The sequence below is a fragment of the Micromys minutus genome (assembly GCF_963924665.1).
Source record: "Micromys minutus genome assembly, chromosome: 3".
Classification (NCBI taxonomy): Eukaryota; Metazoa; Chordata; class Mammalia; order Rodentia; family Muridae; genus Micromys; species Micromys minutus.
The window spans coordinates 86,295,949-86,323,780 of NC_137972.1; the positions used below are offsets into that span (position 1 = coordinate 86,295,949).

General features: G+C 42.5%; 1 protein-coding gene across 2 annotated transcripts in view; it reads right to left on the reverse strand.

Annotated features, from left to right (window-relative positions):
• MAP4K3 (mitogen-activated protein kinase kinase kinase kinase 3) overlaps positions 1 to 27,832 on the reverse strand; it is a 131,806-nt gene that overhangs the window by 12,854 nt on the left and 91,120 nt on the right. For both annotated transcript variants that reach the window (XM_080914393.1, XM_080914392.1), the window contains 13 exons: positions 25,817 to 25,875; positions 20,730 to 20,768; positions 20,480 to 20,533; positions 18,694 to 18,736; positions 16,912 to 17,071; positions 15,687 to 15,799; positions 15,257 to 15,298; positions 13,963 to 14,047; positions 11,752 to 11,831; positions 7,957 to 8,017; positions 7,763 to 7,880; positions 4,535 to 4,593; positions 2,915 to 3,018 (listed from right to left, as the gene is read on the reverse strand). In XM_080914393.1, coding sequence (XP_080770519.1) covers positions 2,915 to 3,018; positions 4,535 to 4,593; positions 7,763 to 7,880; positions 7,957 to 8,017; positions 11,752 to 11,831; positions 13,963 to 14,047; positions 15,257 to 15,298; positions 15,687 to 15,799; positions 16,912 to 17,071; positions 18,694 to 18,736; positions 20,480 to 20,533; positions 20,730 to 20,768; positions 25,817 to 25,875 — 1,017 coding nt within the window. The remainder of the gene's footprint in view (positions 1 to 2,914; positions 3,019 to 4,534; positions 4,594 to 7,762; positions 7,881 to 7,956; positions 8,018 to 11,751; positions 11,832 to 13,962; positions 14,048 to 15,256; positions 15,299 to 15,686; positions 15,800 to 16,911; positions 17,072 to 18,693; positions 18,737 to 20,479; positions 20,534 to 20,729; positions 20,769 to 25,816; positions 25,876 to 27,832) is intronic.

Here is a 27,832-nt window from a genome sequence, read left to right on the forward strand (position 1 = left end):
ACAGTAGAGAGTGGGGCGGGGACAAAGTTTCTGTAAGGCAGGAGAGGGGAGGAAGAAGAGTCAACGTGGAGATGGTGGAGGAGGACGGTGAACTGGATCGGTTTTATCTTGTCTGGGTGGGCGGTTATATCTTTGTTAATTGGTAGTGAATTTATTGTTTGGATATATTGTGGATTGAGAATTTAACATATAAATCTAATTGATAAATAATACATTTCTGGAGCTTTGAATTTACTGGGTTACAGGGGATGTGGGCAGAGTTCACGGTGGGCAGAGTCCCCCCACCTCCAGTGGAATGAGATGTGTGTGCCAGGCGTGGTAACCACCTGCCTAGGGGACCGAGTGGAAAGGGCGGGAGAGGACAGCTCGCAGACCATGTGTCAGAGTAGCAGCCAGGTCCACACGTGCCACGTGGCCCTAATGGTGCAGTCACTAGCATGGGTTAAAAGGTTTCTTTTCTCCTTAATTTACTGCAATAGCTGCTTTGCCTGCATATACACCCGTGTACTAAATGCATGCCTGGTGCCTGCAGAGGCTAGATGAGGGTGTCAGATCTAGAACTGAAGCTACAGATGGTGTGATGACCATTCCTGGTTGTCAGCTTGACTATATCTGGAATGAGCTACAATCCAGAATTGGAGGGCTCACCTGTGATCCAGATTTCAAGGCTGGAAGACACAACTTTCTGACCTGATCATGGCATGGAGATCTTGAGGCACAGTGACCATGAAAAACTTAGGCCCAACAAGGTAGTACATGCTTTTAATTCCAGGAGACTGAGGCAAGGATATCTCTGAGTTCTCTGAGTTCAAGGTCAGCCTGGGACAAAGGAAGTCCCAGATCCAAGATTGGTGGTATACATCTTTTATCTGGGCCACACCTTCCACTGGAGGCCTACATAAGGACAGTGGAAGAAGAAAGATTCATCTGTTGGAACCTTCTTCTATAGAAGACCAGCTTAAACAACTAGCCTTGTGGAATTGAGCAACTTACTAGATGTTTGGACTTCCCATCCACAGATGCCCACTGGTGGGTTAGTTGAACTACAACTGTATGTAATCATAACACACCCCATAAGTTCTGTGACTCTAGAGAACCCTGACTATTATAAATAGCTATAGGTGCTGGGAATTGAACACGGGTCCTCTGGAAGAACAAACAGTGCTCTTAACTACTGATCAATCTGTTCAGATCCTAACCTACCATACTTTTCAAAAAATGTACTTAATTATGTGTATGTATGTATCTGCAGGTGCCTGAGGAAGCAGAGGTGTTGGACCCCATGGAGCTCTCAATGGCTGAGCCATCTTCAGTCCAACCTTCCATACTTATGATCAGATAATTTAAAGAATGTAAAGAATCGTTCAGATGTGGTCAAGATTAATGAAGAAGGCAGAATGACATTTTTGGGATTACTTACTTACTTACTTATGAGCATGTAAAAAGCCAACAGGTTTTGACTCCCTATGCATTTTGCTTTCTGTAATGATTAGGCTGAGTGCAAAAGTCACTAGCAGCATGGGTTCCTGACTTAGACGCCCACATGTTCTTAGTAACTAAGAGTAGTCCTCACATCTGACTCTAGCGAACAGCAATGAGTCTTCTGTAGAGCAAGAACATAGTATTGCTGGGGAGATCTTTAATTTAATCTTTTTTATGATAAAAATGTGGCCTAATGATGCAAACACTGTCTAACATGCTACCAAGAGGACGGAAAACTACAGAAATCAAAAAAAAAAAAAAAAAAAAAAAAAAGTATTTGAATGCACCTAACAGTCACAGTATAGAAGCACCAAGAAAATGAAATAAATTCAAATTCACAAACAAAACGAACAGTGCACAGTCATGAAGCACACACAGAAAGGGACATTCAAGAAATGTCAGGAAAGGGGTGTCAGACACTCTTGGAGGAGAGTGGGGTGTGTACTGGCTCCTGCCCCAGAAAGCTGGCCACAGGCCTCACTAGTCACACAGGCAAGCTCTCCAGTGCCATCCACTTTGGACAGAGACGCCTCAGAGAGATAACCTAGGAGCACATATTCCCTCCTGCATGTGTTTGCTTGTTCTATTCGTGTTGTTGTGTGTGTGGGTGCTGTGTGTGTTCCTCTGACCCTCTCCCAGTGCTGGGGACACAGGTGCACATGGCTATGTTCTGCTTTTACTTGGGGGTGAGAGGATCCACACTCAGGGCGTCACGTTCGAACAGCAAGCACTTTTACTCTCTGAACTACACCCCCAGGCCTCTTGCACATTCTTCATCTTTCTAGCTCTTTTAAAATAAAGATAAGAAATGGTCTAAGGTAACAGAAAATCACACTCAGAGGTTATTCACACTAAAGCTTAATCATTCTCTCGATGTGTATGGCTAACAGACATCACAAAAGTGGTTTTCACTTTATATAGGCCAAGAGTGGAGGAACAATAATGGTGGAGCTAAGAAAAAACAAATTTTGCCAAAAGTAGGCTACATTCTACAAAATATTAACCTATTTTCCCTTAGGCTTTGAAGTATTTTTCTGTAGTGGAAAAAATAATTTTTTTTTTTTTTTGAGATGGGGTCTCACATACCCTAGATGGGCCTTGAACTCTTGATTCTTTTGCCTTCATCTCAAGTGCTAGGATTACAGGGATGCAAAAATCATACCTAGATGCTCCATGGAAACATTTTGAAGTTGAGTATTAGTCAAAGATCTTAGAGAAACTTAAAACAAAACCTCTAGTTTAAGGTCATGGGAAGGCCAGGGATCTCATTCCAGTTCCTCACTACCTCCCTGGTTTCTGTCAGAACGTTCATGGAGTCAACATGTAGCTTTCACAGTCTACCGCACACTTGAGAATCAGCTGGAATAAGTTTTCTCTTAAAGAAGAGCAAGGCTAACAAAGGGTTTGCACTATAGATGTCATGAATGCTTACCTTAATTAACATAAACTTCTGCATTGGTTCAACCCATTCCAACAGAACAATGCTAGTCTGAAGTGCCCCGCACAGGTATTTATGGCCCGTGTAAGGATTTCTCACTGAAAGAGCAAAAAAGTAAATATCAGCTTTCTTAGTATATAAAATCTTTACAGCAATAGTTATATGCTCCAAAAATAGAGATTACAAAAAAATTAAAAGCAGGATGCCATTTCTTAATAATTGGATATTAGAGGGGATGAGAAAGACCGAGAAACAGTGAAAGGTACCCTAGCACTTAAAGGCGTTTGTTTCCATGCACTTGTGAGACTGCTGGTCACAGTCAGGTGTCAAGTGTACAGTGGTAGTGAAGGCAGTGGAGGCTGCACCATCCTGAAGAAAGGGCCACAGTGAACCTGGTGAGAAGTTGTCAGATGATATGACAGACACTCAGGTGGCTCACAGGGTGCTGTTGACAGTAGGGCACAGAGGTATAACGCTTGGCTTCTAAAAATAAAGTATGTGCTTATCTCCTTTTTAATTATACCCCCTTTTAATTTATTTTTATATTCCTTTTATAATTACTAGAAAACATTATAGGCACTAATCAAATTGTATAATACAGGTTTGCAAATAATAAAATCGAATTGCCTCAAGTGTTTGAGCTTTTCTTACGTTTAAGATATAATGTAAATACATAGAAATAAGGAGGTCTTTGAAGACCATACGAAGGGTAATAATACAGTCCATTAACTTCACCTAGATTTAAATAGTTAGGAGGCAGAGGCAGTGAGGGACAGTATTACCCGGGCAAAGCCAACAGAAAAGCCCAGATGGTAAAGCAGGGCCAAGAAGTCAGGCTCCTTCCACTCAGTGCAGCAAGTCCACACCAGCCCTGTCACCTGTCTGCCCCGGGCTAGCTGCTCTGATTTCTGCCAAGTCTCAGTCTCTGATGTTTTTTCCTTCTTGTCTCTGCACCGCTCGCCGAGCTTTTTGCTCTTGGCGGTACAGTGGATTTACGTCCACATAGTCCTCAACATTAGTACCCAGTCTGTAGGCTCAGACGGATCGGCCATCTCTCCGCCGCCTGCATCCAGCCTGCATCCAGCTATGATGAGTGCTCAGAATTTAACTTAGACTCGCTGGGATTTATTCCCCTGCATATTTATGTCACCCTTCCCGCTGCCTGTGCCCAGTGCTCTTCCCACAGACCTGCAGTGTACGGACCACACTCACTTCCCTCTGACAACAGTACTGAGCTAAGGGAAACAAATACTTTGGGCTTTTTTGTTGTTAGTTGTAAACAGTTGTTATAAAGATAGGGGAGAAATATAGTCAAGATAGGCTTGTGCACAGGAACACTGCTATCATTATAACCTTAATATCATGAACACAGGGTTCACAATTACAGGCGTGAGAGTTCACACCGAGTGAGCAAGAAGAGCCCCATGAGCACTCACTAAGTAAGTGTGAACGGTAAGGAACTGTTCACACAGAACACTGTGTGCTTCTTTCCTGCGATGGGAGTTACCCATGGTCTCCATCTGCCACAGCCATCAAGTATCCCCTACAGACTGCGAGCCTCACAGGCCCCTCACACTGCCACGCAGGAAAGCCACATGGAGCTGGGGTACTTACCTACGCAGCACTTCTGACACCACTTGGTTTCAGGAATCTTTGCTGATACAGCAAATTTCCTAAATGTAAATGGAGAGGAATATAAGCAAGCAAAGTGTTCACTGCAAAGACCCTGTCACACATCAGTGGAAAGAGCAGGAGCTAAAAGTTAGTGCTGCCACGTGCATATTAAAGTAAGAATATGGGGGCTGGCAAACAGTCCAGTAGGCAAAGAAAGGTATTTACTACCAAGCCTACACACACACACACACACACACACACACACACACACACACACACACACAAATATAAAAAAAGTTAAAATATGTTGGATTCCTTTTTAGGTCTCCATCAATTTCAAATAGAATACATTTTTTAGTTCCAAACAAAACTGTGAAGTATTCTGAATTTGGAGGAATGTGACCTTGAGGTTTCTTTTTTAAATGCAGAACCAATACATAAAGTGTGCACATAAGCAGTCTGCATGGCACATCCTCCTCTGTCCCGTCACAGACAGGAGCTGCATCGGTAGCTCCGGCTCAGCAGAGAGGACCAGTGACAAAAGTGAACAGACTGGAAGCTGGGAGCGGGAAGCACGTGATGGGCTTCAGCTGCTGCTCTTCCAGAGGATGTGAGTTCCAGACCCACCACAGCTGCCTGTAACTGCAGCTCCAGAGTCTGATGCCCTCTTCTGGCCTCTACAGCCACCTGCAGTCAGGTGCAAACACACACACACACACACACACACACACACACACACACACACACACACACACACACCACATAAATAAAAATAAATCTTAAAAGAAAAAAATTAAAGTTGTCTTGTTACTGTAGCCACTGACAAGCCCTTTCCTTGCCTCCTGACTCTAACCTCAGTATTGGTGAGTTGTGCTGTTGCCAAATGTGCTCTCAGGGATTCTGCAAACACCTGATTCAAATGCAATGGGCAATATCAATATCCAACGGTATCCTTTTAAATAAAGATTTATTTATTTATTATATATGAGTACACTGTCACTGTCTTCAGACACACCAGAAGAGAGCATCAGATCCCATTACAGATGGTTGTGAGTCACCACGTGGTTGCAGGGAACTGAACTCAGGACCTCTGGAAGAGCGGTCAGTGCTCTAACCACTGAGCCATCTCTCCAGCTCCCCAACTGTATCTTAAAACTGCAACTTAAAATACATAAACACTTAAATCTCTATTTTTTAAAGATTTATTTCACTTTTAAAACCGTATGTATGTGAACACACACACGTATGTGAAGTCAGGAGCTTGCAGAAGCCACAAGAAGGTATCAGGTGCCCTGATGCTAAGTTACAGGGGGCTGTGACCTGCCCAGTGTGAACTTGGATTTTCTGCAAGAACACTATATGCTCAACCGTGAAAGACAAGGCCTTGTCACCGTGGCGGATTTCAACCTGCCATGTACATTAGTAATTAATGCTAGCTTAATTCTTCATTTTCCCGTCTTTACCTCCTAAGTGCTGGGATTACGGCATGTGCTATGGCACTGATTCTTAAATAAGAATCAAGATGAGAAAGGAAGGAAGTGTCTGCGGGCATTTCTAACGCCGTAAGCAAAATGCCTAAAACTACCTAAATTACCTAGAGGTAAAATATGCACAAAGGGGTAAAATCTTCCTGTATGGAAGCTTCTTAAAGGAAGAGCCAATATCTCATTCACATACAGTCCCTTCACATACAGCCAGTAAAAAGTGGGAAAAGTAAACACAGCTAACAACAAGTCAAACGGCCTCTGTGTGCAACATGTATATAGCACAATATACACCTTTAAAAGATTGTGTTGTGTGACTGTTTTGCCTGCCTGTCTTGCGTCAGTGTCCAGTGATCTGGTATTGGTGATCCTCTGGGTCCACACACATGGTTATGATCTCCCATGAAGTGTTTGTGAAGGAACCTGGGTCCTCAGTGCTCTTAACCACTACGCCATCTGTCCAGCCCCGAGTCTTTATTTTCCCTCTCAACAAAAAGTCTCCTTATAGTCTATGTGATTTCTATATTGTCTATGGGGGGAAGTTATGTGAGTTTCTTAGACATGCATTTGATAGTTGGTTTTATGTCCACAAACAGTTTGGATTATTAAGTTACAAAGTTAAAATGAAAAGGATGAATAGGTGGGTAGACAAACCGAAGCATAGAGTGGTAGTAAAGAAAAACTAGAAGCAACAACCTTAATTACAACAGATACAGCTGTTACTGTAGTAACTGAAGCCCCAATCAGTTCTGAGCAATCATGAAAATATACAACTAAATTTGGTAGATCTACTTTAAGACAGGAAAGCATACATTTAAAATGATTTTCATCAGAAAACTATTTTTTAAAAAAGCTTATTAGGATTGGAGAAACATCTCAGCTGTTAATAGCACTTCCCGCTCTTGTAGAGGACCCAAGTTCAGTTCCCAGCACCAGCGTTGGGCAGCTCACAAACATCTGCAACTCCAGCTCTAGGGGATCCAACGCTTCTGTGGTTATCTAACACACAAACACACACACACACACACAGAGACACAGACACACACACAGACACACACACACACACACAGAGACACAGACACACACACACACAGAGACACAGACACACACACACACACACACACACACACACACACACACACACAATCTTTAAAAGACATTGTGCACAAAGGGCTCAATCTTACTATGCTGTAAATTTAGCAGTTAACAGAGCCTCATGGTACCTGAGGGCTTTCAGCCAGTCTTGAGAAGAAAGGCTGCTGCAGTCTGTCTGACTTCATAGGCGGCTTGCTCACCAAGTGAGGAGCCACTAGTACAATACACACGTGAGCTCAGCACAGTTAAAACTGGTATAGAAACAAACTCCTCACCTCTAATCATCTTCCAATTCGAGAAACATTAATTCAACAAATCATTTTGATTTTCCAGGCTTAGAAACTATGCTTTGAGAAAATTCACTTTATAAGTTGACAAAGCATGTTTAGAGCAAAGGCAGTATATGTAACGTATAATTACATGAAAAATTAGTTTTATTTTTGCAGAAAAGACAGAAACAAAAATTGACGGAGAAAATGTCTATGTAACCAGGACGCACAGACAATGACAACACTAGAACAAAAGTATGACGAACAAGTCTTGTTAGAATACACTCAACAGTAAAGGCTTCCTATCAGCCCCCCAACCCCTTCTCCTGAGTGAGTGCTTGTGTAAGCATGTGACCTCTAAGGACAGAGGCACTTGTTACCTAGGCAGTATTCGATCCGGGAGCTTGTGTGCTGGGATGGCTACAGGTAACTTCTGCATCTGTCTTGCATAATCAAAAAGCCCCGGTAAATTATGGGAATAGAGCTGAGAAGCTTTGCCTGTGAAGAGATAAGCACCACATGAGAGCAGTCACAGGCAACAAGGTTCACTAGGGTGCACGAAAGCAAGACTTACCGGATACTGACAGCAGACAATTATTCATCACGTACAACCATGTACACCTGCGAGGGAACAGCTGACAAAAAATACAGAAAGTTACTGAAAGTAACAGTTACACAAAGTACACAGGAACCATGTAAGCTGAATGTAAAGAGGCCAGTTCACAACTACATCAAAAGCACACTTCCAACATGGTCTGAGTTTGATTGTGAACGTAGTTAACTCATCACCATGCAATGACTGACTATATAACCCCAAAGAGAATAAAAACATTTTAATAACATTCACTCCTTTATTTTGGTTCTGGAGTTACGCACTCTTCTGGAAATGTATTTACCAAGTACATGTGCATATATAATGTAGAACAAAATGGAACATGGCAGAGAAGAACAAGAGATGCTGACAACTAGGTCTGCACAGGAGAAAGGCCGAGAAGGACCACGACGAAGACTTGCACACTGCAAAAGCTGAGTGTGGCACATGGAAGTTGAGAGGAGATGTAAGAACCCATCTGCCTATGCAGTGTGGAACAGCTCAGGAAGCCTGATGTTTGAGTACTGGGGCAAAGGAAAGCAAGTCAATGCACTTTAAAGACAGAAAATAGCAGGTCTGAGGGAGACGGTTCACCAAGCACCAGTGCTCGGCACAGTGGCCGCAGGGCCTGCAGCGTCAGCAGGAGCTGGGCCTGTGTTAGAAATGCCAGTCCCCTGTCCTGAATACGGGCCAAACACTGCACCTGGCCAGCAGCTAGCAACCGAGAGCCACTCAAGGGTGTAACTGTGTCCTGACTTAACAAGCTCGTCTGCGGGGCGTGCTCTGCTAGTTGTTATGAGCCTTTCCAAAATGGACTGGGATGAGGGCAGGGAGCAGGATGAACGGAGGTGGTGAAACAGCTGGGACTTAGTAAAGTCTACTTCACTAAGACACCAATCACAACAGAATGTAACAGAAGGGAGAAACAAGTAAAATCCTTATCAATAAAATCCAAGTAAATGAAATCAAGCGGAAGGCTTGCATTTCCCGTATTTGGGATGTGCACTTATGAAACTCCAAAAACTATGGATGCTGCACTATCTTAAATTCAGACTTCAACACAGAGCTTCTTCTTCATGCTTTTCATTAAAAAGCTGTAACCAATGTGGGGATTTACTGGCTACCCCGAGGACAGGAGGCAGGTCGGGCTATGACTCTAGATGACAGCAGCAGGAGCCATTTCATCAGTGTTGGCCTGGGTCATTTCTACACGAGCACAGACTTCGTCCTCTGTCAGCGTCAAACACAGGACTGAGCTCTGTAGCTGTCACTACAGTCACGTAGAGTTCCAGGACAAAGCACAGGAGCCTTCCATGTGTTCAGCACAGGGCAATGGCCGCATTTACAGTTAGTTTTAGGCAAGTGTTGAATCTCATTTTGGATTTCTTTTAACCACCTTAAAAAGTACTAAAGATTTTCTAGATCATCGGTGCTTCCTTTAGTAAGCTAGGTTCTGCGTAACATTCAGTTTTAAAAAAGAATATACTAGTTAAGAAGGGCACATTCAATATTTTGCTTAGATCTGTACTTTCTTGAGTACTATGTGACTTTAGTTAACTTAACTTTGCATTTTTTACTGTCTTATTTTATTTTTAATAAAATATGTAATTTTAATATTGTGATCTTATCTTGAGGATGGAGAATATGGAGCTGCAGAGGTGGCTCAGTGGTTGGAGCACTGGCTTCTCTTGAGAAGGACTTGGGCATGACTCTTAACTCCCGCACAGCAACTTGGAACCATCTGTAACTCTAGTTTGGGGGTTCCAACATCCTTTCCTGGCCTCTGTGGGCTCCAGGCACACCCACAGTGCACAGACAGACATATAGGAAAGACACTCATGTTCATAAAATGTTTGGAAAATTAAAAAGGCTGAGGGGCGTTGAGGGTGTAGCTCAGTGGTCAACCTCTGCCTAGGATGTGCAAAGCCTTAGGAATTTGGTCACAGCCCTCAAAAAAAGAAAAAAAAAAGTCTAAGTAGCACGTAGCCCTCAGAGGCGTTTGAAGAGGAAACAATGGTGTAAGCACTGTGCATGGGCCAGCATCCTTTTTCTTTTGGGCAATACTGAGGTTTGAACCCAAGGCCCTGTACATGCTAGGCAAGAGCTCTGCCAGCGACGGCCCCTGACTTCACGTTAACTTTACACAGACCTTTATTATTAATATCAACATCACTATTACCAGTTCTGCGTATTGTTTAGTGTTCTTGAGTCAAAAGTGTTTCCATCTCTGTATTTTTTTCTTTTTCAATAATTTGCTGTCATATAGTTTGCACGTGTGCGTATGTGATGTATGTACATGGTATACATCCCATGGAAGTCAGAGGTCACCTGTGTGAAGTCAGCTCTCTCCTTTCACCTCAACTGTGTTCAATCCGTGGGACTGAACGTGAATGGAAAGGGGTATGGCAACAATCCTTTCATTAAATTATTTAAGAACTGTATGTGTACGAGTCTCTGCCTGCCTGGATGTATGCATGCCACTTGCAGGCCTGGTGCTGGGGAGGCCATAAGAAGGCACTGTTTTCCATGGAACTGGCATTACATATGATTGCGAGCCATCATGTTGTGCTGGGAAACAATCCCAGACCCTTCGCAACATCAGCAAGTGCTTTTAATCCAAACCATGCATCTTAAAACATATTGTACTAATTAATGTGTCAGGTTTTTGTGCATTATGTGTCTGTGTTTCTACAGGTGTATGTGAGTGTATATTGGTGGGCATTCACTTGTGTGCACAGAAGACAGAAGAGATCCCTTGGGGATGGAGTCCCAGGTATTTATGAGGGGTCTGGCTTGTTAATGTGGGCATGCAGATCTGGACGCCAGTGTTCACAACTGTGTAGCAACTGCTCCTAACCACTGAGCCATCTCTCCAGCCTTCTGTCTAAACTTAACATATCTTTACCCTTTGCCTACAGTCTCTTGGTCTCCCACTAATCCACAAACATATATTTCTAAAACACAGTTCTGACCACTAGCTGAGTATAAAAAGCTCTGGGGTTTGGCAATCTACTGTTATTATTCTGGATTCCAAACTGTCCAATCACTGCTCCCCAGATGCCACACAATGTCACAGCTCCATCCCAATCCCCCTTGTCCATCTGTCACTTAAGCTCCACCCAAAAGGACCTTTTACACCTCTCACAGAAGCTTCTGCTTATAGGTCGAAAGGGCCAAAAAAACCCACCAATCCCTGAGCTTGCCAGAGAAAGTCACCAAACCCACCAATCCCTGAACTTCAAAACCAGGCCACACAATCCCTCCAATCCCAGGCCACCCCGGATTTCCACCCCCACCGCCATCCCCAAATCCTATATAAGCCCTGTCTTCTGCTCAGTTTCCTGCTTTTTCTCTTCTGGGTTTTCCCCTCACAACAAATCTCTTGTGTGAGGTTTTCTGTGCTGTACAACTCTGTGGTCTTCCTTGCCTCCTGACTGCCAGGAAGCCTCTCTGAGCAGAACTTTCTCTGGGAAACCTCACCTGGCCACAGCAGAGCCGTGACACTTCTGTAGGGAGCCTTTTGTTTGACAGGTGCAACATTTGCCCCTGTGGCCTACATCCCACACTCAACTTCAGAGAGCTACCCAAGTGTGAGTGCCAGAGTCTGCCTCTCACTAATAGTGTAAGCTTCCCAAGGGGAGGAACGGAAACTGGCCTTCTTCAGTATGTAGCAGATGCTCCGTGGATGTTTTACAAATAGAAGAGGTGCCAATCATAACTCAAACTTATTTCTAATGCCTACTTAAATAACAAGAGAGAAATATAGACAATAGTTACCTGTTCCATTGATGTTTCATGAAGTTCATTGAGATTAAGAGTATAAATGCCCTCTTCAGCACCAAATATCAAGTACTGGTCTGAAATAACAGAGACTTCATTAATTGACTTTAATAAACAAGAGACTTTAAAGGTTTACACCAAACTAAAATTTAGTAAATACGTGTTAGCCCTGAAAAAAATTGTGATTTTTAAAGTTTTACTACAAAGTGGAATTAGACCCTCGTAACCTAAGCTGTACACAGATGTTATCCTAGAACAGCGAGGAGGCTGGAGGAATGGGATGCTAGACCCCTCACTAGAGGGTGTGGCTGGCTGCCAGAGTCTGCAGGGACTTTTCTAAAAAAGTTCCCAGAGAGGATCATGTATAAGCAACAAAACGTAAAAACTAAAAATGAACTCAAATTAAAAATTATTTTTACATATGTGGTGACATGAATTAGAATGGCCTCCATAGGCCTCTGTAGACATATTTGGATGTGTAGTCACCAGGGAGAGGGACGGTTTCAAAGGATTAGAAGGATTAGGAGGTGAGGACTAGTTGAAGGAAGCGTGCACTATGAGGTTTCAGAATCCTATGCTGGGTGGCTCTCTCCTGGCCAGGATCAGGATGCATTTCTCAGCTACTGCTACGCTACCCTGCATGCTGACATGCTCCTCATCATAACAACAATTTAAACCTCCGAAACTGTAAGCAAGCCTCCAATTAAGTGCTTTCTTTTATAAGAATTGTGGTCACAGTATCTCTTCTCAGCAATAGAATGGTGACTGAGTCTACTATATTTTTACTCATTACTGTAAGCATTAACATAAAAACAGAATCTGGGACTTCAAAGGCAGAGAAAATAAACTAAATGAAATAGATGCTGAGGATGGAGCTCACAAGACAGGCCCTGGTGGCATAGGCATGTAATCATAGCACTTGGGAGGTCCACAGCACAAGTGGACCAGAAGTTCATGATCATACCTGACTAGACAGGAGGGTTTGAGCCAGCCTGGGCTAAAGACCTGGTCTAAAACCAAACCAAACCACCAACCCTAACTAGGACCTGAACACTGTTGAATTCCCAGCATCCACTTGGCAGCTCACACCTGTCTATAACTCCTGTTCCAAGGGACCCAACATCCTCACACAGGTATACATACAAGCAAAACCACCCATGCACATAAAGATAAATAAAAAATTAAAGCCTGGGTATCTGTGAGGCTACATTTTCTAGATGATAAGAGGAATGTAGCCAGCATCCCATCTGATTGCTTTTAAGATATAAAAAGGAATTCATTCTGATCTTCTCTAGCTGAGCTGAAGTATGCTAAGAATAACTTAGAACACATGAGAACTGCTAACTTGTGCAGGGTTGGTTTAGGTTTGGTGCTGGTTGGTTTGGTTTAGGTTGGTTAGGACTGGTGCTGGTATTGGTGCTGTGGTCAGACAGCAGTGGGTTTAAACCAAAGTGCTCAGCCTCCAGCTGCCTGTGGAGCAGTGAATCTCAGTGTCAAATCAAAATACGGAGCTTGGACTTTTAGAAGAATAAGCATGTGTGTCTTATTATGCACATCCATGTAGGAATGTTGGCTATGACTGTACTTCACAAGCCAAAGAGAGTGCAGGGACGCAGGGATGCAGGGATCCTTACTTAGTTCCTAATTACTCCAAATTACCCTTTACCACTCACAGTTCCTCTAAGACAGTCACTAGACTCTGCCTATCTAATAGCCAGGTCACTTCAGTCATGCCAGAGGGTAAGCACACTGGGCAGTAGCAGAGGAACCATGTCTGCAGGAAGTAAGAGAGAGGCCGGATACCTCGACTGTTAGGCAAGTCCAATGAGCTAACTGTGCATCAAACTACAAGGAGAGTACAGATAAATACATTTACCTTAAATTTATAGAAAACAGCAAAACTCTCAGAGAAAGACACTCAGAAAATGAGTCAAATGAAACTCGGAGCTGCACTGAAGGGCTGGAGAGACGGATGGGTCAGCAATTAGGAGCTCCACTTCCTTCAATGAAATACGTTTAAAATACTGTCGCTGCTCTTCCAGAGGTCCTGCATCCCATTCCCAGCAACCACACAGCAGCTCACATCTGCCCTTAACTCCAGTTCCAGGGGACCCAACCCAACACCCTCACCACAATAAGCAAAACACCAATGAACATAAAAAAAAAAAAAAAAAAAAAAAAAAAAAACAGCAGGAACTGTGGTGATACCTCTTGTGTCTGGATTTATCCAAGACGTGGCACAGTGGATTTTCAAGGGACATCCATTAAAGACCTTTGAAAAACACGCTCCCATCTGAAAAAAATAAGGACTCGTCAACACAACAGTGACAGACAACGTCCCTAACATAAAAGGCATAAATTAACTCTATAGGAGACCAGAGGGGACACTAAAATTAAGATCACTTCTGATTTATAGGGATAAATGTGTCAGCCAGTCATCCATCTAGTTTTTCTTTGAACACTCATAATAAACTTTTTGATAGTCACACACAAAGTTTCTTACTGGAGAGAAAAAAAAAATCTCATACTTATTTCCTATGTCATTTCAAAATAAATAAGTCAGTCCCGATAATCAATTCCGTATAATAAAAATCTTGTCAGTACAAATCAGAACGCTTTATCAAAACAACATAATGTTCTTAGGTAAGAAGAAAATAATACTCTCCACAAAGGAAATGTTCTTGTTGGTTTTATGATAAGATGTCATCTTTGAGGCCAGGCTTGCCTTTAACTCTAGTCCTTGGGAGCAGAGGCAGGCAGATCTTTGCTAATTTGTTAGTTGAGGCCAGCCTGGTCTACAGAGGGAGTTCTAGGACTTCACAGGGAGACCATGTCTTAAAAACAAGCAATAGACAACAACAAAACAATCCCCCCAAAACCAATAACAACAAACTAAAAACCAAACCAACCAAATAAGGAAACAAACAAACCCACTATCACCACAAAAAAAAAAAAAAAAAAAAAAAACACCCAAAAAAACCCAAAACAACCCTCAACAACAACGTCATTGAATTTGGTATTGTAAACTGAAAAAACGCAGGGGTGATTTAAAACCCACACATTAAATTCAGAATATAGAGACTCTACAGGGGCATCTGAGGACAGGTAGATGGCTCAGCAAGCAAAGGCATTTGCCTCCAAGCCTGACCTGCGTTCCACCCCTGGACCCCACATGGTGGGACAAGACTCATTCCAAAAAGTGGTTCTGTGACCACCACAAATGTGCTGTGACAGAAGCACACATACACTTTCACATATATGTGAAGGCACACACACACACATACACACATGCATGCACGGGCACAATGCACAAATATACATGCACACACATGTAAAGTTCTCTTCTGAAATATGAGGAAAGACTGAGTGTGACTGTGGTGGTGCCTGTCATCATATCAGGACTGGGGGCAGTAGGGAGCCGGCAGACACAATCCAACACACACTGAAACAATTCTCACTGTACTTAGTTTGAAAAATCAGTTATTTGATACTGAGTACTTACATGCACTTTAGGTGTTGGGGGAAGACCATTACTAATTGGCTTCTAGAAAAGGAATACAGTGTTATATAACTTTTTTGCTCCTATTTGGCAAGAAAAATACTGTATTTCAAACATTTCTTTGGATAAAATACACAAGCAGAATATTACCATAAATTAAAACAACAGCTATTTTTGATTTTCCCATGTTCTTCCCAGAGTTACTGTTCTCCCAAACCAGTTTGGTGCACATCCTTTCCCTAGGTGACTGTCTATTTTCTATAGCAAAGGCACCATTACGATTCAAGTAAAACACCATCACTACAACCAGCACAGACTAAAATATCAACATAGTAGGTATGAAATACACAACTCCTTTGGTTTCAGTCCTTCTAAGTGTGACTGCTGCATAGTGAAAAGAACCCAGTGTGAGTGTGCAGACACCAACACTTACCGGTACATCCTTCTTCTCTTTTCTGGAAAGGTTTGTGCCTCTTTGCTCGCTCTGTTGCTGATACAATGATCCGTCTCGTTCACCATTTAGCTGGAAGGAGTTCACTCCGTTTCCTTCAATAAAATGTTTTAAAATATTGTGAAAAGACAATTTTTTCAAATGTTTAAAAAATAAAAAAAGATTTATTTTTATTTATGTGAGCACACTGTAGCTGTCTCCAGACATATCAGAAGAGGGCATCAGATCTCATTACAGATGGTTGTGAGCCACCATGTGGTTGCTGGGAATTGAACTCAGCACCTCTGAAAGAGCAGTCAGTGCTCTTAACCACTGAGTCATCCCTCTATCCCAAAAGAACGATTTTTAATGAAAAATTTCAATAATTAAAAATTATTAAATAGGAAAGGTTCATTCTGAATTTGATATCTCCCATTAAGAACATCATCCCTGAAGTGTTGTATATGTTCTTCTAGTTAAGTCCTTTTTTTGGCATATTGGGTAAATTTAAATTCAGCTCTGAGTTAACATTTATTTCATTAAAAAGAGAAAAATTGTAAATTCATAATTACTTTTAAGGAATGCACAATTCATATTACAAATAGTTATCAAGAAATGGTAACAACTCTTTTAAAAAGTTTCTCTGGACAAGAGGAAACTTCAGTTATTAAACAGCACCTTCTACTACTAATTTATAGACAATATCTACAATATCAATCATTCTTCTAAAAGAGACTGACTAAGATTAAGGAGTAAAAACGAAACAGCTTTATATTCCTAAAATGAAAGTAGCACGCACAACACGTTTGCTCAGAGACACAGCAGGCAGCAGCCCCCCAGTGAGAGGGCACGTGGGGCTTGCTGTGCAGATGCCTCAGCTGTTAAATGCACTCGCTGCTCTTTCCAGGGACCCAGGTTCATGTCTTAGCACTGGTTTGGCTGCTGTAATTCCAGTTCTACCAGATCGGACGCCCTCTTCTGGCCTCTACTGACATCAGGTGTGCATGCGAAGAGCACACATGAACATCACAGGGGTAACTGTGCCAGGCTGTGCACAAGGGGCCCTGTCAGAGAAAGCACTGTGAAGCAGGAGCAGAGGGCAGGTCTAAGAACCATTGCTCTTGATACCTCCTCCCCAAAGGACTGCAGTCCTGCAGTCATCTCGTGTTCAGTACCCTTCACTTCTTACACAAGCCCCGGGAGAGACTGAACTGTCCTCCACCCTCACCTAAAGCAGCAGGCTTCTGGGGAGGTAACCTAGGGGGAGGTGGTCTAGGTGGAACGTGGGATGGCTTTGCCGGGCTCCCTGATGAGGGACATCTCTTGATTGTTCCTTGATTACCGTCCTCAGCAGAATGTGTATCCTGCGGCACGAAGATGGACTTAGGCTGAAATAACACAGAAAAGGAAATCAGTGATTGGATATAAGATCACTTTCCCGAAGCAAATACTATGTATCAGCGACTTTCAAAGTGTGTTCACTAGAGGAGTGTCAAGGGCATTTAAGATTCAGGGTATCTTATTACTTAGACATTATCTTAAAGGTGCACACTAAAGCGTGTCGGCTTTGAAGCCATGGAAGGGGTATGACTTAGTTGCTATTCCCTTCTATCAGTGTCTCAGAACCCTTCCCAAGTACGCATCCTTGCCTTTCTGATCACACTCCAACTCAACAGCATCTCTTTGAAGTACCGAACCTCATCACTACTTGTTGGGTTAATCTAAACTGTCCCTCACATATGTTAAAGCGTTATCTTTCAGATTAGGGAGGATGGAAAGAAGCCATCAGAATGCTCATATACTGGTGCCCACTAGCACAGTAAGACAGGATGCCTGGGAGACTGTGAGGCAGGGGAGATACCTCCCACAGCTAAAGGTTTGCAGAATTTATACATTCTTCCAAGTTTGCCCTTAAGGTGCCAACCAAAGCAATCTTTACAAGCAAGTGCAGCACCTTTCATCTGTAAGGACTGAGATTTTCTCAGTAATTCGATGAAAATAAAATAGAAGCCAAGACTGGCATGGCTCTGACTCAAACTACAATACAACTCATTTTATAACTGAAATTTTTTATGAGTATCAACCCGTGAGATAAATGTACACTGCTACTGTGCCCCCTTGTTTTATCCTTAGAGTCTGCAGATGCCGTTTCCATGCTCACTGCATGCTGGGATTACTTTACTACTGTGACAGTTTGCATATGTTTGGCCCAGGGAGTGGCACTAGGAGAAGGTGTGGCCTTTTTGGAGGAAGTGTGTCACTATGGGGCTGGGCTTGGAGACCCTCCTAGCTGCCTGAGGTTGCTCAGTCTGTTCCTGGCTTCCTTTGGATAAAAATGTAGAACTCTCAGCTCCTCCTGTACCATGCCTGCCTGGATGCTGCCATGCTCTTGTCTTGATGATACTGGATTGAACCTCTGAACCTGTAAGTCAGCCTCAATTAAATGTTATTTATAAGACTTGCCTTGGTCATGGTGTCTGTTCACAGCAATCAAACCCTAACTAAGACAACTACCCATGATGACTTTGTTAGCACAGTGCTTGCCTGGCATGCAGAAGGAACCCAGGTTTGACTCCCAGTGTAGCCAAGGAAAGAAGGAGGTTTGTCATTAAACTGTTTTCCAAAGCTGCTGTCTTATTTTTGTATTTTTCATTTACAATTCTTTTCTAAAAATTAAATGTCTGTGATGGTAGTTTATCCTTTGTCCACTCTCAGTGATCAATAGAAGGTACATAGATTTTTTTAAGAAAAAAAATTTTACGAAAATGTAAGATTTCTAGCTAGGTGGAAATAACATTAATCTAGAGATTATTTCAAAGTATAAATATTTAAGATGTGTTACTTAAATCAGCACTGAGTCATCACTTTTAAAAAGGCAAAAGTGGAATTATGTTCTTAGGTAATAATGTCAACTCTTCATTTTTCCTTGTGGATGGAAATAGAAGCCTATGTTAACTGAGAGCACTGGTAGGAGAGGCTCGGAGAGCTCACAGGAAGGAGGCGCGGCTACCTTTGGTGGCAGAGGAGGCGGGACTTTTGCTTTCATGGTTGAACTAAAACACAGAAAATATAAAGTCAGAACTCTGCATTTGACAACTGAATCATTAAACACAATTATTTTTCAAAGACATAGAAGAAAAGCCTTCAGAGACAAATACTGTTTTCTGGGTTCATGAGTTTTTTTTTCCAGAATATTTTTGTAAAATGTCCAAATTCTACTGAATGAAACATTTAGAAGTGGGTAGATATACATTTTCTTGGTTTCCAATGCAGTATGGGATCCAGATAGAAAGATGGTCACAACTCCTTTTTATTTGCACCAGAAGGTAAATAGGGAGATAGGCAGCTATTGGGCTGGGCTGTTTGTAACAGAAATACTGCACACAGCAGTGTCTTGGTCTCTCCTACTACAAGGATAGAGTTCTGACAAAACCGATGTAGGGGACAAAGGGCTCACTCCTGCTCCAGCTCAAGGTGCCTTCTATCACGGCAGCTTGAACTTGAAACCCTGCTCACACATTCAGTGCTCAGCTCAGCTCACTTACTCCCTCCATTTTACAGTCCAGGGTCCTCTCACCCACACTTAGAGGGTCTTCACACCAGCTAATCCAATCAAGATAATGTACCACAGGCATACCCAGAGGCCTGTCTGACACTCGATTCTGGATCGGTCAGGGTGATAATTAATACTAACCTTTCATTTTTGCTACCAATAGATATGACACATCTTTAATGAAACTATACATACATACATACATACATACATACATACATACACTCTATGAAATGACAGGCAGAATCTCAATAAAGCTGAGATTCACTAAAGATGATCAAGCACAACATTTTTCTTAAGCCAACAGAGACAAAGCGATGCCACCCAGGGTCACAATAATTCTCTGTGCCTGTCAGTCTGGTGCTCTGAGACTGGTGCTGTTGTCTACTGTTAAACTGCATTACACAAAGAGCCTTATCCCTTCCAATGAACTTAAGAGTTATGTCCAAAGCATTTATTTTATTTGGACACATCAGATGAACACTAACCAGGCTTTACAGTGACAGCAGTTACCAGCACTGACTGACAAGGTTCTATGTAGACCTTTCCCAAAGGGCTCCTGCTGGGCTCTTAACCCCTAGTTGCTGTCCAGGCCTGGTGCACCGGTGATGGAGGTTGCTAAAAGCAGCCTAACTGAATCTTCTTCCCAGTTCAAGCTCTGCTTCCTGGTCAGTACCTCATAACAGTGCAGAGCTGCAAGCCCCTACCGCCACAGACTACACTGCTTGAGCCACCATGTCATTCCCCCTGTGACCAACCTTATTCTCTGAAACCATGCGCCACAACAGACCTCCTTCCCTAACTGTGCCCCACCCTTCCCTAACTGTGCGACACGGCAGACCCCCTTCCTTATGTTCCTTTTTCTGTCAGCTGTTAGATCACAGTGATGAAAGAGTAACTAATAAACAGTCTAAATTACAATGTTCTTTGATGACATTTTTCTTTCCCAATACTATTTCTTCAGTTAGCGTTGTAGACTGACTTTTATCTCCTTAGATTTACACATTGATGAGAGAATTCCTGATTTGTTATACTTTTAGGAGGTCATTAAGTTTCTGTCTAACCTACTCAGATCGTTAGCCCAACCGGAAAGAGACTCATCCACATGAACAGAAGACGACAGCACAGAGACTGCTACGGCCTACATAACATGCTGCTTACATCAGAATCACTGCTGAGCTGCTAGGACTACACCACCAGGTCCAATGACATCATTTAACCAACAAAGAGCAACAGAGCTTACTGTTTAGAGTCATCATCATCCCCTTCGTCATCTTCTAAGTGGGCCACGTGTCCTCTAGAGAGAGAAGAGCACAGTTAGATGGCGGGCCTTAGAGGAGCTGCAGCGGATTCAGGAGGAACGCCTGCATCTTTCTAGGACAGACTGACAACTCAAACTAACAGACGGCACGTGATAGACGCGACAGACAAGGGGAATGACTTATCTCGCTCTGACTTAACGTACTTCAAGCTTAATTAAAAGCTGTAATTACCGCTGATGTAATTCCTCTTCGACAGACTTCAGAAGACTCCTAAAAGACAGAAACAAGCAGTGTGATGAGCAGGAGGGGATCAAGTGTGCTTCGATTACTTTGTTTACCCATCAGCCTCCTGAGTATGTGCGCCGTACTGACCATTTCTGTGTCACAAAGCTTATGTTTTAATGAGGTACCTCTATTTTTGGTTGCTACTGTCTTTGTATATATATCCTAAGTGAACAAAAGGAAGCAAATCCTAATATCAACTGAGAATTACTGATTCAAACTGAAGACAGCTCAGCACGAAAAGCCACGGCAGGGTCAGGATCAGAGCAAGGACTGCAGGACTTCTGCCTGGAATCCGACACCTGGCATTTGAAACTATGTTTCTCTTTCTTAAAATAAGGAGGTGACACACTCTGGCAGCCTCATGCGCTCAGGCAATCCCACACAATGGAGCTCAGAGTGTTGAGAAGCATGCATGCACAAGCTGTGAACACACGAGTGTGGTGGCAGTCTGCTTTCATGGAGGACACTCACTCGAGGACTGCTGTCTGGTGGTGCATGGGCAAACACATTTACGCTTCTGGGAGACTAAGGCTGTCGGACCAGCTGTGAGGGTTTTACTCTTAGGAGCAATGTTTTTAAGGGTTTCATTTTCGAGAATGTGAGGGAACTGGGGTGTTTCTAAACAAAGCAATTCAGGAAGCACAGCACCTATCCACTGTTCATGTGCTGAAACTCAAAAGCTTTTCCAGGCTGCTGCGATTACTAGGAGAAATGCACTCTCCCCAAAGCTTGTGAGGGTGTACATCTAAACTGCTTTTCTTACAGTTACCATGAAACCCAGTTGTTAGCTGTCTGCTGTAGACAATGAGCAGAAGGCTCACTGTCAAGTTTATTAAGCAGGCCAGTCTGATAAGTTTTTAAAGTGACAAGTTATGACTCTGAAATGGTAAATGACACAGAAAAACAATAAATCAATGCCAAGGGCTATAAGCACAACAAAGGGAGACAAAGCTGGCTGGATGCTGAGTCCTGCTGTCGCCTCTGCAGGCCCCGTGGCCTTGGTGTTTCCATGTGAACAGCACACTTCAGCTCCTGGTATGTGTGTGGGGATGTGAGCAGTAGAGGAAGTGGCTGCACTAACAGGTGGCTGGGGAAGCACTTGAGAGGCCTGGGCACAGCAAGCACTGCTTCTACGTTCTTAACGGCCCTGCGGGAAGCACGCACCCAAACTACAGCCGGAGACACACAGGAGGGCCTGCAAGGTCCCACTGTTTGCAGAATACACAACTTTTTGTACTCTTATTTCTGCTGTGGCTTTTTAGAAACTGCATGCTATGTGACTTAGCAGATAAAATGAAGTGGCAGACATGAACATTCAGCCATCCTGCAGTAGGTAAAGGAAGGATGAAAAGAGAAAACAATACCACCCTTACTATCATTACTTTCTTGGAGGAAAAACAGCGCTTTCCATAAGAATACTGCCTGTTACTGCCCCGGCCTTTTACTGAAGACACAGGTGTAGCTGGGGTGATCTGCTCCAGACATGAGAACCACAGGTACTTTGTCAGATAAGAGCTAAAGAGGAGACATTTGAGCTGGTCCCTTAGGGTAAGACTTTCGTAAAAAACACTGTACGAAACATGTATTTTATTAAATGAAGATATATCTATTTTAAAATTAAATAAATATATTTGGAGAACCTTTTGTTTAACTTTCCATACTAAAATACTATACTGCAACGGGAAGGCCTTGGCATGGTGAAGGTGCAGGGGCTGAGGTTTGAGGAGCGTGGCTTTCCCAAGTTACGCATGGTCTCTGGGAGATGGAAGAGCTTTTGTATCATCCCTGAAGAGGAGCAAGCAATGGCAGCAAAGGCCTGCAACGGTGTCACTGGCCTGGGCTATGTCATGAACAGCCTTTCATAGACAAACAAGACTGCTTTTTCCTGTTCATGTGGCAGCATTTTTTAAGCCATTAATATTTGAAAATAATTAGGAAGATAGTTTATAGTTTTACTTTCTGTTACCAGAACCAATTGGATTCACATGGCATTTGGCTGTGTGTGTGTGTGTGTGTGTGTGTGTGTGTGTGTGTGTGGTGTGGAGGGAGGGGGGAAATTGTTTTCTCTGGCTTACACTGATCTCAGCTGTGTAGCTGAAGATGGCCTTGAATTCGGATCTTCCTGCTTCCACTCTCTGAGTGCTGGGGAACAGGTGTGGACCACTACATCCACTTTGGTTTTTGTGTGGGTGTGGTACTGGGGGATGCACTGAGGGCTCGGTGCACACCAGGGGGAGCTACGTCCCAGCTCCCACACTTTACTTCTGAAGCGAGGAGAGTCCTACAGGAAGCTCTGTGTCAGCAGCACTTCCACTTGCTTCTTCCTATGAGTGAAGGCTTGTTGCTAACAAGCTATACAGCCCGTCAAGTCAAATAAAGGACATGTGTCAGACTTTTGTGGCTTTAGAGAAAATGAGATTGAGCTCAGTTTGCTGAGAGGCCACTCCAGCTCCCACAGCAGAGGGCGCTGGAGAACGTGTGCAGAAACAGCCTCTGCCACCCACCTGCACCTGCCTGTTAAGTTTGTGATAGAAATGAATGGCTATATTGAAATCATGGAAAAGCTGATGACAAACTCTAAATTGGGACAATGTATGAACACAGATTTCAGTGACAAGGAAGGGACTGAGGTGGGAAAGTCTGAAGCCACTGTCAAGCACGCAGTGCATCTGAATTGGCAAAGGGAGCCATGCGGCAGGCTACCAGGCTCACACAATGGCCAGGCTGACTCAAAACAACTTGTGTAAGCACTTCCCTGACTGCATGTAAAAGTAAGAAACTCCATATTTCTCTAAAATTGAAGAACAGTTTTATCTACTTCCTAACATTGACAATTGCTAAGGAGCTACTTACATGCAAAAACAGTATGTACTCAGTAAGCCCATGGGTACTAAATAGTTCATAGTGGTTATTCAGTTCTCCATCAGCCACTACTGATCCTCATTTTACTGGAGACAACGGTAGTCAAGGGAAGTGCCTGCACTGGCTGCTAGCACAGTCTGCTGTGGGAACTGACTTGACTCATGCTTTACTGCTATCCAGAGACATTATCTTTACAACTATGACACTACAGGCAAAACCAGACACAGTTTAACTTCCTTCTAAGAATAACTGCTTTGGTTAAAAAATAAAGAAAGGTCAGAAGAACTGACCACAGTGATTCCAGAATTCAAAAGAAAAGGTGCGAGCTAGGTTTCTGTTATGGACAGCAAAGGGTGGGCACAAACCCGATTCAAAGGTTCCTGTGGGGTATGCAGTGGGCAGAAACTCGCTGATGGGATCTGCCTACCTTCACCTACAGACAGAGCAGGACATCCTGAGCTTTAAAGCACTGCCTAGCTGGAGAATAAAGTAGACATATCAATACAGTAAGAGAAGTGCTACATCCATGCTCATGTCACATGTATGTACACACCTACACATGGAACAGCCAGAGCTAGAACTTTGGCCAACCTACCTTGCCGAAAACTTGTTATATAGAATACAGTTCCTTAAGCAGGGATCCAATTCATCAGAAAATGAAGGGTGGGCAAATTATTAACATGTCACCTGGCTAAAGCAGCTATATACACTAAGAAAAGGTCAAACAGTAGGGAATCAGATGGTGGGGCTGGGAAATCTAGACAAGTTTTTGTGGCTGTATTATTTTGCAAGCACAGTAATTTAAAATGAATCGGTTGGGCAACACATAGTCAAATTATTCGGTCTTTTTAGGTACATGGAAATTTGGCTGCAACAGGGTCCTTAAAAAAACCAATGGCATCATGTTTAGAAAAACATTACTCAATTTTTAACGTCACTATGCCACAGTAACACATAATTTATGGCACCAAAACCAGGACAATTAGCGGTAACTAACTACTGCTCAAGTAAAACCACATCTTCTGTCAGGGGTTTAGGCTTATCTCCCACATTAAGAAAGACAGAGTCTAGCGGACGGTGCACATCTTTAACTTCAGCACTCAGGAGGCAGAGGCAGGAGGAGCTCTGTAAGTTTGAGGCCAGCAAGTGTTACATAACGAAACCTTATCTCAAAACACACACACACACACACACACACACACAACAAAAAAGATTAAAGAGGAAAGGCATGCAAATAAATAATAACCAATTACTAATATTTTATATCTAACAAACTTAAACACAATTCGTACACTTCTTTAGTTTTGCATTAAAAGCCCTTTCTCTATCCTAGATAGATCATGGAAGAGAATAACATGGAACTAAGGTGCCTGTCAGTAACCATTATTTATCAGCTGCTTAGTGTGAAGTATGGCAAAGGATGTCTCAACTCTCTATTTGATCAATGGTTCGAAATTTTAAGTTCTAATTTTATACACACACACACACACACACACACACACACACACACACACACATCCCCAGAATACTTTGGTAATTTAAATATTCCCTTACAGACTGGCTTACAGAGTGAAAATTCACCCATGGAATCAAGAATCAAAGAAGGGCAGTCTTGGGTTCTTAACCCCGGCATATAATGAGCAAGTCTGTAAGCCAACTGTACCGTGCTCTCACCACCATGGCGCCTGGTCGGAAGCAGTCATTACCCGCTGCTGAATCTCGTTCTTCCATGAAATACTTTCATGGATGCATGTCTATTTTTATTTATTTTACTAGCATTCTTTAAGAGACCAGTACAGCTAAAGTTAAAGTGTGGATTTCTAAGCAGGGTGAGTGATTTAAAATTTTAGCTGTTCCTAGTGGGAGATGCACCAAGCAAGTTTTGCAGAGGGCAAGCAGGTCAACTGTAGAAAGGAATCAACTGCTGAGTCGTGGATTCATCATAGCTGAGATACTGTAACAAGAAAGATCTGCTTAGGCCAATATAGAACGTTAGGCTGATCCTCCCAGATGACAATTACTGAACATAGATGGCCAGTGCAAAGACTGGGGGAAAGTCAAGGGCACGTCACACAACATCTACTAGCTCAATACCTTAAATATGAAATATGAAATATAATAATATTAAAGACAATTACTTTGAATTTAAGTTTCAAAAGAACTTTACTTACTTGTTTCCACCTAAAAAGTAGTTACTTTGGTGTCCTTGCCCGTACTCTAATTGTAGATCCTAGTGGCATAAAGCAAAATATTTAGCACAACAGTGTGGCAATCACTATATGCTAATATATATATATTTTTTTTTTAAATCAAAGCCCCAAGCCCCAAATAAATCTGTATTGCTATATATTCTTTAAAATAAGACTTATGGTACTTCCAACAATATAGGATATTATATCTTAATTGAGTATTCTTCTGGAAAAATTTTAAATGATATCTAAAAGTTTTATTTATGGCTATTGCTATTTACTGTATTTAGTATTTGTAAAAGTTAGCTAATTAGCTTATAGAAAGAAAAAAAGCTCACATTAAGCATTATCAAGCTACCATGAAGAAAAAAGATTAAAACCAACAACAACAACAACAACAAAAACAAGAAACAAAACAGAGAATAAGCACAGAGGCCACCCCGGTCTGACTTGTGTGTGGCATTTAGAATGGCCGTGTATCTATGACCAGTCACATATTTCTATTGCTGCTTCATGCAAGTGATTAGTTAATGACTGAAAGAAAGCTGGGCATTACTGCAGAAGTGAGGTCTGCATGTGAACGAATTCAAGTCCAGAAACTGCACTGGAGGAGGGTTAGGAAGATCTCAAAGGTTAAACAGTGAAGTTTAAATGAACACTGAAGAGTTGCTTGCCTCCAAAAGCATTTTGACTGAATGGTGCAGGCTAGAGAGAGCTAAGAATCAAAATTCAGAAGAATAAGCAATACACAGGCTCTGTTCAAACACCTTCTTGAGAAAAACGTACTATCCATCAACCATATAAGAGCCAAGCTGCCTTTCCCTCTTTTGAAAGAAGCCACTGTACTCCAATCACTGCTAAAAGGGTGCACATTTGTTTTACAAGGTAACACCTGGGGCTCTACAGAGGACCCTTGGAACAATCTCCCAAAGTCAGAGCCTGCTCTAATGTTTCCATAGTTCCCACACAGATCTCTAATGGCACTTACACTGAATTTTAATCTGTCTACAAGTCTCTTAAAACAGTAGCCATGCCATGAACACAGCCAAAAAGGCCAATCTATATAGCACCTGACATACAGACTGTGCTCTGAGTAATAATCACCTGTTCAAATTTCACTAGCTTCATTTCCTGGAAACAGACAAACACTTCCCCAGTGCAGATAGTCGGAGTCACAAACATCTCAAGTCTGGAATCCGTTAAGTCTAAGATACAATTCTACACAACACACCGTACTTTAAAATTAACTTCAAGACCTGTTTAAAAATATCTGCTGAAAATCCAAATACTGATTTAGACAAGGCTCAAATTCTATCCTTTCAATGTTTGGGTTCAGTCACGCACATAGTAACTGTTCTTACAGTGACAGCAAAGATAACACAGCCTAAGGGGAAAAGATTAGTTGACCATCATAGTGATATCACATGGACTTCTAACGGAAAAGGACAGTTCTCTTTAAATTGTGACGTACTCTAATAGAACCAAGTCACAGGCCCGCAACAACCACATCACCAAGTCACAGGCCCGCAACAACCACATCACCAAGTCACAGGCCCACAACAACCACATCACCAAGTCACAGGCCCGCAACAACTGTATCACTTTGACTTTTAGTGGTCACGACTTTAAACTTTATGCACTAGAATTCAGCCAACAGTGTATTCATCTCTGTGGACGATTCTAGGTTTAAACTTGTCTTCAGAGACAGATAACCAAGCACTCGACGAACCAAAGAAGTGACAGCTTTAGTCAATACAATCTCATAAACTTTTATTAAACAACAGCTTCCCAAGCATGTATGTGTGTAGAGGGATACGGCTTCTGTTGATGTGCAGGAATGTCCACTTAGCTGAGAGATGACAAGAGCAGGTGGCAGTAATAACCAGAAAATGAAAATCAAGGTCAAGATTTAAAATAACTAAAGGGATATTCTAATAGAAAATCAAGCATAGACTTATACACATTCAGGCCAATGGAGTTTGTAAATTATAGGAGTAT